Source organism: Vollenhovia emeryi, unplaced genomic scaffold (genome assembly GCF_000949405.1).
Source record: "Vollenhovia emeryi isolate VEMERY1.0 unplaced genomic scaffold, V.emery_V1.0 DF939158.1, whole genome shotgun sequence".
NCBI classification, from domain to species: domain Eukaryota; kingdom Metazoa; phylum Arthropoda; class Insecta; order Hymenoptera; family Formicidae; genus Vollenhovia; species Vollenhovia emeryi.
Window position 1 is genome coordinate 585,779 of NW_011967208.1, and position 13,874 is coordinate 599,652.

A 13,874-nucleotide genomic window follows, 5' to 3' on the forward strand; every position below is an offset into this window, starting at 1 on the left:
AAGCAAAAAACTCCAATGGTCCGTCAAATCCGTCAAAGACAGATGTCAAGCCTGTCTCAATGTTCAAGGCCGTCACTTTGAACAAAATTTATAATTAAGTAAAAATTTTCATATTTTTAAATAATAAAGTATTTGAAGCACACTATTAAATTATTTATTATAACCCGATAACAATTTCATAAAATTTTATAATGAAAAAATGTCTAGATGTCAATATCTCTTAAACAAAGCATTTACGGACATGTCTCCAGAGGAAAGTTTTTTCTTGTTTTGAGGTCCTAAGTTCATATTTTAAGTTCGGACACTTTACCCTGAAACACCCTGTATAGTACAATTATTTCTAAAGCTATTACTTTGTCTTGCAATTTCGTGACACTTTGTTCCACACAATATTCAACTATAGATGTACAATATTGTGTGAAAAAGTAATAATATACGGAGATACCATTGAAAACTAATGCGTTTGCGTTTTATGAAGATCTCGGCTACTGAAACTGTTTGCATACAGCACGCGAATCTTCATGAAGAAAATATCCGTAAATTATGGCGAAGATAATTAATATTCGCAATCTTTCAACGGGCTTGCTAAATCGACTTAAAGTACTTTATTCTTTTTTCCGCTCACTTGTGTAAACCAGTTTATGCAAGTAGGACGAAGAATGTTTCAAAAACTGGTTTGCGTCAGCAAAACGGAATATGAAGCGAATTATTGAAATCAACCCCCGTTTTGAACAATTGAGGTCAGCACATGTGCTTCTGCCGGAAAGATAACGCGATAAAAACTAAGATAATAGTGATTTTATATGCGTCTATATTTTTCTTCGGCGGTTCTTCATTTCATTGGGTATACGGGGAGAGAGTGGAAGGGCATAATGGGGACTCGTATTTGTTCTGTGCTGTAAGACTGACAAATTAGTCGGCGCGCAGTTCTATCTCGATTTCAATCACGATACGTGACATTCGTGAAATAACGTTAGACTGTTTATTGCGATGAATATTACCTGCATGCCTCGGTGTTCAAATCGGTGAGCAGTAAGATCCAGGTTCAAACCCTGGCTGAGTTAATATTTTTCGCAATAAATTAAAAAATTAAATTGGGCTCTCGACACTTTCACAGTGGTGTTGTATCGTCTTGTGGAATTCGACAAGTCGCCGTTCCAAACCGACTAGGTCTACTCCAAACCTAGTCGGTTTGGAACGGCGACTTATCGAATTCCACAAGAAGATACAACACCACTGTAAAAGTGTCGAGAGCCCAATTTAATTTTTTAATTTATTGCGAAAAATGTTAACCCAGCCAGGGTTTGAACCTGAATCTCACTACTGAAAAAGAAGGATGGAGGAAAGACCTGGTGGATCCGAAAGCAATGAAAACAAATCGCTTTCAATAACCGATCTACCCGACGATATTTACGAACATATATTTCGAATGTTAAGTGTCAGAGATCTAAGGAGCGTCGGGACGATTTCCAGGTACAACGTGGCTAATCTATTAGAGACCCTCGTTCTAATTAATCTTAATTATTTGTTACATTTAAATAGTACTAGTACTAGTACATTTTATTGATTTCCCTTAGGGTTACAAGGCATTTTTGAAGGAACGTGCCCAAACCTCTTATAACACCTCTCCTCTATATCCACTTCGCTATGTGGCGATCGAACGAAAAACCAACAATGTTTTTGTTTAGTTTTGAACCCGGGTCTTCGGATTACCAGACCAGCGCACAATCCTCTGCGCCACGATCGTCACGATAAAAATTAAAATTATTTAGACATTAATATCCCGTCTTGGCTCTTACTCCTTTATTACTTCGGAATCTGTCATTTCACATCAGAGCCTTATACATTTTATTAATATATTTTTCTTGTTGTAAACACGGATGTTTACTCCTAAATGTTCTGTTTCGTTTTATGATACAGAAAATACAAGGAAATATTTGCGATACGAAACTTGTAGTATTTAGTTAGCAATAAGCGAAAGGATTCGTACCTTAACGATCGTATTTTGAGAGATTAAATCCCGCTCCACGGCCACGATATACCGTATCGACGGCCAATTTTGTAGCACCGAGGATACAGTTCTGAAAATCAAATTACTTGTAACGGTAAGCGGATTTGGGTAACCAGACAATTAGAACTCCAGCATGCTCCAACAAGTTTACGCTTGCGCTCAGCCATCAAAGTATCAACATTTATGAAATATTAAATTTTTTTCAGAGATCATCAAACATTTTGAAATCGCGATATTTACGTATATGCATGTAATATAAACTTTTGTAATTATTTTTATCGCTACCATTATTTTCATATATCCATATCAATTCTCTTTCGCGAGTATACGTAAAAATATTAATGCATAAAATTATTTTTTCTGATATAAAAGAATTAAATCGAGGAAAAAAATAGCATTATATTGTATTAAAATTTCTTATCACGATACTGCGATATTAGCAATATTTGGTAGGACTAGTTTTAATATTGAAGATGATATTAATAAGAGGAAGCTTTGCAGCAAAATATTTCCTCATATTGCAAAGCACCGAATTTCTTCTATAACATATTCCGAGGCGCGATTCAATCTGTTTTATTCCCCAAGTATCGAAATGAATGCCAATATCGCAATTTCTTGAGCAAGACAAATGTTCCTCTATTTCTTTTTTATTATCACACTCACGCGGCTAAATCGCGAACGTGTAAGAGAGGTATCTTGTTCCGTCCTTTGCCAAATATCGGTAACAAAGGCGCGTTTTGCCACGCCATTTTGAACAGATAATGAAGCGGACCTTCCTCCTCGCCGTATGTGATACCGCAACAAATAACCAATGTTCTTAATTTGCTCTTTAAATTAGCGATCCTCCTGACAGCCACAACCTCCCTCTCGCACTGAATATGTTCCTTGTAATTCGGATGAGGCTTTTGTTTTCGATAATCAGCTTCCGTGAATGGTAAATCAGGATCTGCCGGGTCTAACGGCTTCGTGAAAGCCCACGTCATTATGGTGGAAATTAAAATGAAATGTCTTGTTGGCTCTTCTCGTCTGAAAGCTTTTGGCGATTTTTTCTCCGCACTTTCCAGCATACGGACAATTTCTAAGACAAAAAGAGATATTTATTGTCTCGATGAGAACTTTATGTGGTCGTACGTTTTAAAGTTAGTTTTTTACTTTTTAATATGCATCAAGTAACTTCCTTTTATTACTTAAACGGTAAGATCAACTAATATATAAGTGACGGATACCGTTATATGTCTAATAGAAAATAAAAATTTAAGCTGTGCCTAATTTGAAAATGAATCGTTTTCATCAATGAATATATGACGATTTTTCTATATTATGTATTTCTTTAATTAGGGAAACATTTACATAAACATATTTTATATACATAAAATATACAATCTAATATAATTAATATATTTCAGCATTTTTTATTTTTATTTCGCGTAAAATGTATAATAGACATTGGGATGGATAATGAAATTACACCTTTCATGTCTTGATTATTAATCAATTAAAAGAGAAATTTCATTTTCCAACTCTGCGTCTATTTTGCAATGCAGCTTGCAATAAACAGAATTTCAAATTGAATATTGAGAATCTGATGCCATGTTTAATGAAGTACATACATTGATGTAAAATACAAACTATTTTTCTGTTAGGAGTAGAATAATTTATTTTCAAAGATCATTTCTCTCCTTGCGATGTTAAAATGAAATGTTTGTATTAATATAATAATGTTACCCTTCAAGACCCAACATGCCTCTTTGATTTGGTCTGATTCTTGCGTAATGTCGTAGATAATGACACTGCAGGTCATTAACTCAGATAAAAAAAGGTCTTTGTCGTCCGAGTCAATCACCATCACATCCTCCGGGCACGAGTACTGTCGGACAGCGACGAAAATGAAATAATATTACGTGTTAACAAATTTATCACACTTTTCAATAAATATCTTTGCAGACTTCGTCTCGCTTTATTACCAATTTTCGTATCTCGCGAAACAAGATACATAACGACATGCGAATGCGCGATACAAAAGTACCAACGTGTATGTTAATCAAAGCAATGTATGTATAACTGATATTAAACATTCCAGATCTAGGTACGTTATATTAAAATCCGCGCAGTCGCGCAAGAAAGTTCCGGCAAAAGCACAAACTCGTTAATTTCGAAATAGTAAGAAACCGCCGTTATGAAAACCTGAGAGAACTTGAACGTCAAAGGAAATTGCAAATATTACCTTACGGTCCAAAACCGTCCCGATCACTTCATATTTTTTTGATACTTCTGCACTCTTGCCCGGCCACTTTCTTTTCTCTATCTCATCTCCTTGCACATACTCGTCACCCTCGTCCTCGAATTCTTCCTCTTCGACGAGCAGAGCGTCCGCACTTAGCGGATCGACATAGATAGTATCCGATAGTACCTGAACATTTTTTATCGGCCAACGTATAGCACGATATAGTAATTATATAAATCAATTGATAATATTTAATTCCTAACATCTAAACTCTGCGTATGTTGCCATTTACATGAATACAATACGTGTACACTGACAAAACAAATTTTTTTAACTAAGTAAATAGATTTACTTAAAATTATTTTTTTTACTGAAGTAAATATTTATTCTATCTAAATAAAAATATCAAATTTCAAGTAAATCTGTGTGTTATATTAAGTAAATGAATTTAAATCATTACATTTTCTACATTTAAATAAAGATTTCACGAGATAGAGAATACTATTTATTAAATGAAATCGTTGTTTTTGTTAAATAAAAAATCCAATTTTCTTTGCTGTAAAAATTATATCTTGGTAAACATTTTGTAGAATTAAAGTAAAATTTTGTCAATTTAAAATTATCTACTGTTTGATATTTAATAAATACTTAAATTAAAGAAAAGCATGTTTTAATTTGTTTATTATTTTTAATTTAAGTTAATAAGCTAATAGAAGCTACCTAATGGTAATTTTCTTGAGTAAAGTAATATTTTTTTGGATTAAGATACATTTTATCAGTGTATGAATTATTTTTTATTTTAGATTAATTAATATCGTATTCTTCTAAATCTTAATATCTTTTTATAAAATATTTATAAAAGAACAGAAGGAAAGTATCTTATACGCTAATCAAATTCTACGATTTACTTTAAAGATTTGATATAACAAAAAAAAAGAAAAACATTGCCGTTGCGCATTTAATGAGAAATATTAATAAAAGGATGTTGCGCAGTCATATTGAATCGTTTTAAAGTCTACTGTATACAGTGTGCCTTTGAAAAACTTTTTGCGCATCAGCGTATATCTTTTATTCAGCACCTTCTATTACCTGACAAAGCAATTTGTCGTTGTATATTCATGTAATATTAGTTTTAATTACTGAACCGCAAATATTTGTCCCATAAGCTGTGCTACAACGGTTAAAAATAATAAATCAACTAAACTGCTATGAGAAACTCTCAAGGGTAACTGCAAAAGTAATAATGATCATTCGTTCATTTTTCACATAATTTTTACACTTTGTGAAATGTGATATAAAGCTGTTAGTTTGTACAATGTTTGTTAGTTTGTACAATGTTGGGTCGCTTTAATCGGCATGAGTAAAGCATAGAAAAATTGAAAGATTTTTAAAATTATTCTTTTCTATTGAATATTGCGTACTAGTGTAGCTAATACAGCCCACGCGGTGTCCGAATTAAAGGTCTCTACACTTCTACATTTAAAGTTTCTGTTTAGAACATAGCTTTCAACGTCAAGTATCTCATGTTTTTGAAAGCAATTTTATTGTGATACTCGCATCTTTCGGAAAATGCGATTAATTCAAAGCGTTTGCATTTAATGCTATTTTTGAGTTGAATAGATTCAATGCGTTGCACGTTTGAGCTGTAGAATTAAATGCTTTTTAAAATTACTAAAGATATTTTTGTACTTAACTTACTATGCTTTTTACCTCTTTTAATCCGTTTAATGCCACATTTCTGTTGGCAAGTGAATTTTTAAACATATATTAGAAGTATACATTATTTATAGGACTAATATTAAAACGATAATATTAGTCCTATAAATAATGTATATTTATACTTCTTCTACATATTTACATGAATTTATATTGTTGGAAGTAATAACCAAAATGTATAACGAAACAGAATTATGGTGCAACGATTAAAATAATATAAAAATCATCACACGCAAAATAAAAATAAATATTATAAATTATATCTCAAACATTTTCTAATGCATTTGCATATTTAAGAAATTGATGTGAAAGATTAATTTTTCCATCAAGCTTTATATTAAAATTTAAAAGAAAGATCTTTACCAAGAGAAAATTCAAAATTTTCCTCTTAAATAAAAAAAGAACAGACTATTTAGATTTGTAATGGCAATTTTTTTCGATTGTGGTGAAATTTTGTTAACCAATTAAATAAATGTTTTACATCTAATATTAGACAAATAAACAAATATATATTATATAATATTATAAACAATACGTACATCCGTTAATATTTTTCCATGATAGCTGTCAATATGATTGATAAAAGTACGCCAAGGCTTAAAGTGTTGTTTCGCATTTTCAGTTGACAAATCCTCTTGTCGTTTTCGGGTCGTCTCAAAGTCGACCACATTATCCAAAATATTCGCAGCATTTGTTAGTTTAGTTGTTGATACACTTTGTTTGTTATTCATATTTGCTAAATAAATACACGTGGTATGTTACAACTATTATATCACAAACATACGATATTTTGATACGCGAAGTTACGTGAGCTGCGAGATTTCACTATCGACATTTCTGAATTGTTGAACTTGCAACTTCAATATGATAGAAATTTAAAAAATATATAGAGTGCTACAAATTTTAGTGTATAAATTTATATTGCTATAAACTATGTAACGTATCTATTATTATTGTAAGTAATTAAAACTTACTCATATTTTTTTATGTGCCGTAAAGTTGGGCGGCTTTGGCCACTTTTTCGGTTGTTGTTTATACTGTGAAAATTTATCTTAAAATTTTAAATACCTATTGCCTTGGTTCCATTTTTTTAATGATTTATACGCTATAGGAAAATTAATTAATACTTTTTATCCAATAATTACTAGTTATTAATTTCATCTCATTTCAATTATGCTAAATGAGTTCAAACATTACAGATACAATTAAGTTATACAAGATATTATATAAGATGTTAATGAGATTAATGAATATTACATGAAGATACGTTTGAGGATTAGCCTATGTTAGGGAAACATAAAGTACAAAGGAAATGTGGGGATTGTGTTGATCCCTTGATAGGAGACCAACGTAGGCGCGTTTTCAATTCTAAAAACAACCCCTCTGAGAAAAGCTACTCGTGAAAACTGAAATTACAAGCAGCAGGAACAAAAAATATCTGCTGCTTACGTCGAGCTTAGACCGTCAAATAAAACAGAGCTCATTTTAAATGATTTAAAATGTAGGATAAAGTCGGAAACAAAATTCTATTTATAGTATTATAAATAATAATGTTATTTTATGTTCAATTATTCATTAATTGTTTTATGTTTTTATATATTCGTGTATTTTTTATACTTAAAACGTTTTTTATACACCACATGGTACATCAAATTAAGAATAATTAAAATCTTTTCTCAAATCGCTATCGTAAATTATAAACTGTGTACATATAAGCAATAAATAAGCGAGCAGCTTTAGCAAATGAATTAAACATAGTTTGGTTCCATTGGTATAAAACATAAGGAACAAATATCCAACGATATGAAATTTCAGAAATAATAAATTTCCAGGACGACGGATTTTTTTTACAGAGTATTGTAATAAGGGAAAAGGCAAGGAGGGGTGGCAGGTTCTAAAGAAATGATTCGACGGGCAGAAGGGCTCCAGCAAAGAGGTCAAGGTCGCTAGTACTCAGCGAAATATGTTGACGCAATATTTTCAGAGACGAATTCACTTAACATACATTTGTTATAACGTACATTAATAACGAATAATACTGCATAATGATATAAACTAGAAATTCTAAGGATTACCAAGATGTGTTTACTGTATAATAGGATTAATGGTGAGAGCACAGGAACAAAGGATATCAATTCCTTATTGGCCTTGTAAGGAGCGTCCTAATATAGCATGCAAAGGCCTACCTGAGCTGAGCTTTCTGTGCAAGGAAAAGGGTCAGGGGTAGCGAACGCCAAACAAAGAATGAAAAAGCACAATAAACGCAAAAAGATATTGGTATGTTTTGACGGAATGACAAGTGCGTGTGTTGGGGCTATAGATAGAAAGTCGATTAATGGATAACGGGTTGGAGAAATAGGATAGGTTGTTTTCAGTTATTGCTTACCCGTTGCATTCTGCCCCAAAGACCGAATTTCAGATCAAAAGATTGATTGATAGATTGATATTACAAAGCTACCGGTATTTCAATAATTTTCCATTGCACAGCAACACTTGCGATAAATATTTTCGATTAATTATACTTTGATAATAAATATTCGATGACATTGTGATAAAATTTATTTTGATTCATTGTCAAATCAATGCTATACAATTTGTTCTGAATTAGTAACCGAGATATATTGAAAATATAATACGATACCTTTAACAGTCACACGCGTTGTTTTGTCCCAACTCCATCTCTGTATCATCGTGAAAGGAATCGGAAATACCGACATAATTTATTTATCATGTACGTGTTATCCGGGGAATGTTATTATTGAGAAAAATCTCTCGAGAGAAATGTCGAGGAAACGAAACTTAGTTATTATCGACGACAAATATTAGAAGTCTTGTGATGGCAGCGAGTCCGTAATTCACTAAGGCTCATCAATCACTTGATCGTACACACTGCTGCGACCCGGTACGGCGCCGGCGAAAAAGTATCCTGCAAATCGTACTCTACGGCGAAAACTTCACGAATTTGTCACGCGAGTGTACGTTCACGTAAATACATACATAAGGCATGAAGAAAGCACACCGTCTGTATATTAATTTACGATGACATTCGATTTCAACGCCGTCAAAAGGGTTCTCGATCTCCCTCGTCGACCGTAGAGTGATGGCCTCTCAGAGAAGAGGAAGCACACAATGGAAACCTATTTTTTGATATATGGCTCGTAGAGCAGTAAAATACGAAATCCGCGGTACGGTAAAACAGATTACGAAGCCGGAGAAGTTTAAATTGAATTACAGAGCGCAGAAAGATTTCCTCGCGATGCTGCAACCAATTGTAAATTGTAGATTTCGAGGGCATATTTCGTGAGACTCTCCTGATAACCGTTGTCACTCGCGTGGAAAATCCGCCGCTCTGTGAATCGTGACGTGATTTTACGTGCGTACGATTGAATAGAGGCGCGACGCGCAGGCAAAAGTTAACTCTACGCGAGACATCTGCTATCATAATAACAAGTGAAAACTTTACAACGTAACAATAAACCACCTACGCGCACTCCTGTTCGTCACGCGGTTCTATTTCATTTGCCTGTTGCAGGCAACGAGCAAAAAACCCGCATACGCTTTGTTTGTTGGTTTCGTTCCATTGTTTTCAAAGATAAAAGGCACACTATGCGCCATTCCCTTTTTTAAACAGCCCGTGATACGCGCACGCGAAAAAGGACAAAAAGGGAGAAAAACGGTAATATGCGCTCTGTCCCGTACACTCGCAATTTAGTCAATCAAAGGTTCTGTGTGACCAATTGCGCATCGATTTCCTATTACTTTCCACATATAGCATGTGTAAGTTACATTTCCAACTGTCCTCGCACGTCGGTGAGTCACTTTCCCGCAAAATAATCTTTTTCAGTAACTCACCTTCCTGATAAGAGCAGATATGACACACAATACGTCTAACGAGAAAATATTTTCGGATCAAGATTCTTGAGACATTTCTCTTCCTTTGTGGGAAATCGAAGATAAACTTCGGGCGACAATTTATCTTTTAAAGTCGTAAGTGAAGAACAAATTAAAGATACCGATTCTGCACAGGAAGAAATATTTTTACAACGATCTCCCTCTCGTTAATCCTCGAGCGTGGTTTGATCTTAAAGTTGGGCACGAAATATGCCGGGGGGGAGGGAAATGCATCATATATTACACGTATACGGAGTTGATAACTTGCACCGCGTTAAAGCAAAAACAAAGATATTTCTGTCATTAGCAAGACACGCATTGTTCTCGATATAAACGAGAACGGAAAGCTCGAAGCGTTGGCGTACATCTCTTCATTTGCCTCAAACCAAGGATACCGTTCTCTTCGTCGTGGGATGCACAACGATGACGTATTCCTCGGGAACGCACGCAGACACGTGCACGAGCGCGATTTATTTAAAGGACTTTCTCATCTGCATTTTCTTTTTTCCATTGCACGAATCTAACGAACGTTATGCTTTCTCTCCGGATGCGCCATCTACTTTTGCGAACAGCCATTTGAAATTATATGATTTCCAATCCAATTAGCAACTTATGTAATATGATTTTCATTATTCGCCATTAAATTATATAGTCCAGCGTAACGCACCACAGCGACATGAATTCTTGTGAATATTTTATCCTTTCATTACTGTTCGCCTACGCAGCTTTAACATACCGAAGCGAAAAACTTAACCCTGCGAAGCGTGCATTTTTCTATTGGACCATTTGTTAGTTGTCTAGTTAACTTAGTTAACTAGAAATTAAATGGCCAAAAGGTAAAGAAATTGAGGTGGTAACGTGGGTTACCACCATGCTTCAAAGGGTTAAATGAAGGTTTTCTTTCATAAATTTCGAAAAGCAAAAGAAGAATATTCTGTATATCAAAAAATCACTTTGGATCGAATATATCTGCTTATTGTATCTGTATGTGTAACATTTCCAACCGTTCTCGACGACGAGTCATTACGAAATATGTAATCTTCTCTGGTAACGCTTCTTCCTGATAAGATATGACAATGCGTCTAAAAAGAAAAATCTTTTTAGGCCACAACACTTGAGACACTCTTCTCTCTTACCTGTTTATATTCGTGCCTTATTGAAACCTTACGATCTCAATATTCATTAACTCACAATGAGATATTGGTAAGAAACGTTTGTTTTTCCAGAGGAATGGAGCGAGAATTTTCCCTATCAGCTTTTGATAGGGGCGGGGGTGGCCCTGGTTGGCCTGGTCCTCCTGGCAGCGGTGAGCTTTCAATGCTCTTCCACTTGGCGATGGCTGATGAGTGTGACTCGGCATGAGAACGTCGAGGATACAGAGACCGATCAGATTCAGCAAAATGCGATTCGCATCAGTCATTCTCTCCCGGATCTCCAATCAGAGCCGATCACTCATGAATACGTGCAAGAGCAGAAAGATAACAAAAAGGTACCGTTGGCAATTTCGTATCGGTGAGATGTCCCATGAAATTCTGCGACTATTTTACCGTTGTCGTTTTGCTAGGTGCTGCGACAAACCACTTTGCCCATCGTTCCGATGAGACATCAAAGCTTCCAACGTCAATTATCGCACCGGCTTGATCTGCCTAACATTAAATTCAGCATTTGCAGCTTCGAAAATCGCAGCGATTCCAGCCTCGGTCTTATCAAGGTATTTCAGCGTTATTACGTTATACCGTACCTTTGTCACGATGGATGTTGAAATGCAAACAGCGACGCAATGTCACTTGATTCCTTTTGAAGCAAGCTTATCGTGTAACGTATAGAATTCCGTGTATTCCGGTTTATTTCCGGTTACCTTGTTCTCACGCACGTTAATTGATTAACAATATCGTATAAATGCGGGCTTAATTTAAATCTACAAAACTTCATTTCACTTGCGAGATGTAATATTGGCGCGAACTGTTAACACTGTGCAGCCGGAGTTGTATAAAAAGGAACTCGTGAGACAAGAGAGTGCGGAGAGCTCCAGTACAACAGATATGGAATACGCTGGGAAATTACACTTCGCTCTTCGCTATGACAAAGAAATCGAAGGTCTTGTCGTCAAGGTAAGTATCGTGTGACATTTATTGTGATTTGTCGCAAATTCAATTACATTAAAATAGACACTTGACAAATTATACATAACGTAAATTGTACTATAACGAATTGTTTAAATTGCGTAGCACGGCAGACAAACGAAATTACGGTAAATAAATGTTCGTGCGATATTAAACAAAATAAATTCATAATTGTATAAATGAGGTATAAAATTCTCGTGGACGAGAAAATTTAATCCGTGCGTGAATAAATGGGCTTGCATTTAAACTGCTTTTGTGCGGCTGAATATCTATCTTTATTCAGCACGTGAGATATTGAACAATGATAATGTAGTATCACAATATTGCATTTGTGACGGACGTACATGCATCCTCCTGTATTAGAATTAACTGCGGTAACGTATAGATTAGGTAATGCCGGCTACATTAAGCTATTACCGCGGTGAGTTCAAGTGCATTAAGATCAATTATACACGGTGAAGCACACTTCAAAGATAAATTTAAACATGATGCTATTATCGACCTCTGCTCCATTTGCCGCATTGCGTTCTACGCAAATTTTTATGAAACTACAATAATATTTTCGAAACTAGTATTTATATAAGAAAGTCAAGTTTTGTACCCGATTACTTAATACGATTATTAATACATAATAGTTCAATGAATTATACCTTTCCCACTTATCTGCAAATCTAAATGTAAATAATAACAACTTCACTATTTTCTTGACCAAATCTGGCGTTTTTAAACTAGCGGGGGTCAGATTGACCCCATGTGTAGCGTGTGTCTCAAATAGATAGCGTGTAGTTTAAGGGCTAAAATGGATAAGCGATTTCTAATTATATAAAATACTGTATTTAGAATTCAATACCTCCCTCCCCGTACTGTAAAGAATTTCTCAGTAACATTTGTTTCTTGTAATATCAGGTTCTGGAGGCTCGCGAATTGCCAATAAAAGATGTAACGGGTAGCAGCGATCCGTACGTCAAGGTGTACCTGTTGCCAGATAGGAAGAAAAAGTTCCAAACGAAAGTACATCGAAAGAATTTGAACCCGATATTCAATGAAACGTTTATCTTTAGGTAAGGAAATTTACACTGCAACTTGAGAGACTCTCGGCATTCAGTTACTGAATAACATAATTGCGTGAAAGAAATTGAAAGCGCGGTGCTTGATATCTAATTTATTTCATCAGCGTGTCATACGAAGAACTGAGAGAACGTTACGTGCAATTCTCGGTTTACGACTTCGATCGGTTCTCACGTCACGATCTCATTGGACAAGTAGTTCTTAAAGGGCTCTTAGAATGCACTGATCTCGAGCAAGAAATCGAATATACGATGGACATCCTTTGCGCTCTGCAGGTACCTCAATTTGCGCGAGACAGACGATTTAATTATTTTAAAGCGATCACTGCGATCGTACAGCTCTAACTTTTCAATGTGCGTTATAGGAGAAGGTCAATCTGGGAGAATTGATGCTGTCGTTGTGCTATCTACCAACGGCCGGTCGGTTGACATTAACCGTCGTTAAAGCCAGAAACTTGAAGGGAATGGACATAACAGGCAAATCAGGTGGGAGTCAGATCAGTTATTTTTTGCGATTGTGTGACTAATGGAAAAGTTCTACTAAAAATATAACATCATTATGCCGTTATTATACAGGGTGAGTCTTTCCATATCCGACAAAATTTTTGAGAAGGTAGAACGGATCGAAATGAACGGAAAAGTCCTGTACCATTTTGCAATTTTCGTAATAGTTAACGAGTAATTAATTATTAAAAATCGTTGCCTTAGACCGGCCTACCGCCCAATTCGAGCGCGTGGCGAGATGTGCGCATAGCAATATCGATCGCCGGGCGGTCACATCTTGCCACGCGCTCGAATTGGGCGGTAGGCCGGCCTAAGACGATTTTTAATAATTAATTACT

At 35.1% G+C, this 13,874-nt stretch overlaps 2 protein-coding genes across 2 annotated transcripts in view; one reads left to right on the forward strand and one right to left on the reverse strand.

The window, feature by feature from the left end:
* Positions 1-13,874, forward strand: part of LOC105564910 (synaptotagmin-10-like) — a 40,140-nt gene that overhangs the window by 21,218 nt on the left and 5,048 nt on the right. Inside the window, exons 2-7 of the mRNA XM_012017678.1 lie at positions 11,069-11,331; positions 11,407-11,553; positions 11,822-11,953; positions 12,872-13,026; positions 13,140-13,308; positions 13,398-13,518. Coding sequence (XP_011873068.1) covers positions 11,069-11,331; positions 11,407-11,553; positions 11,822-11,953; positions 12,872-13,026; positions 13,140-13,308; positions 13,398-13,518 — 987 coding nt within the window. The remainder of the gene's footprint in view (positions 1-11,068; positions 11,332-11,406; positions 11,554-11,821; positions 11,954-12,871; positions 13,027-13,139; positions 13,309-13,397; positions 13,519-13,874) is intronic.
* Positions 1,786-3,167, reverse strand: LOC105564908 (adenylate kinase 7-like). Its single transcript, XM_012017677.1, has 2 exons — positions 2,675-3,167; positions 1,786-2,081 (listed from the first exon to the last, which is right to left on the reverse strand). The coding sequence occupies exons 1-2, from the start codon at positions 3,076-3,078 to the stop codon at positions 1,961-1,963; spliced, it is 525 nt and encodes a 174-aa protein (XP_011873067.1). The 5' UTR covers positions 3,079-3,167; the 3' UTR covers positions 1,786-1,960.

Coding starts and splice junctions, on each gene's coding strand:
- LOC105564908 (XM_012017677.1), bottom strand. CDS start 3,078: ATGCTGGAAAGTGCGGAGAAAAAATCGCCAAAAGCTTTCAGACGAGAA. Junction 2,082..2,674: donor CACGTTCGCGATTTAGCCGC/GTGAGTGTGATA, acceptor TTTGATTTTCAG/AACTGTATCCTCGGTGCTAC.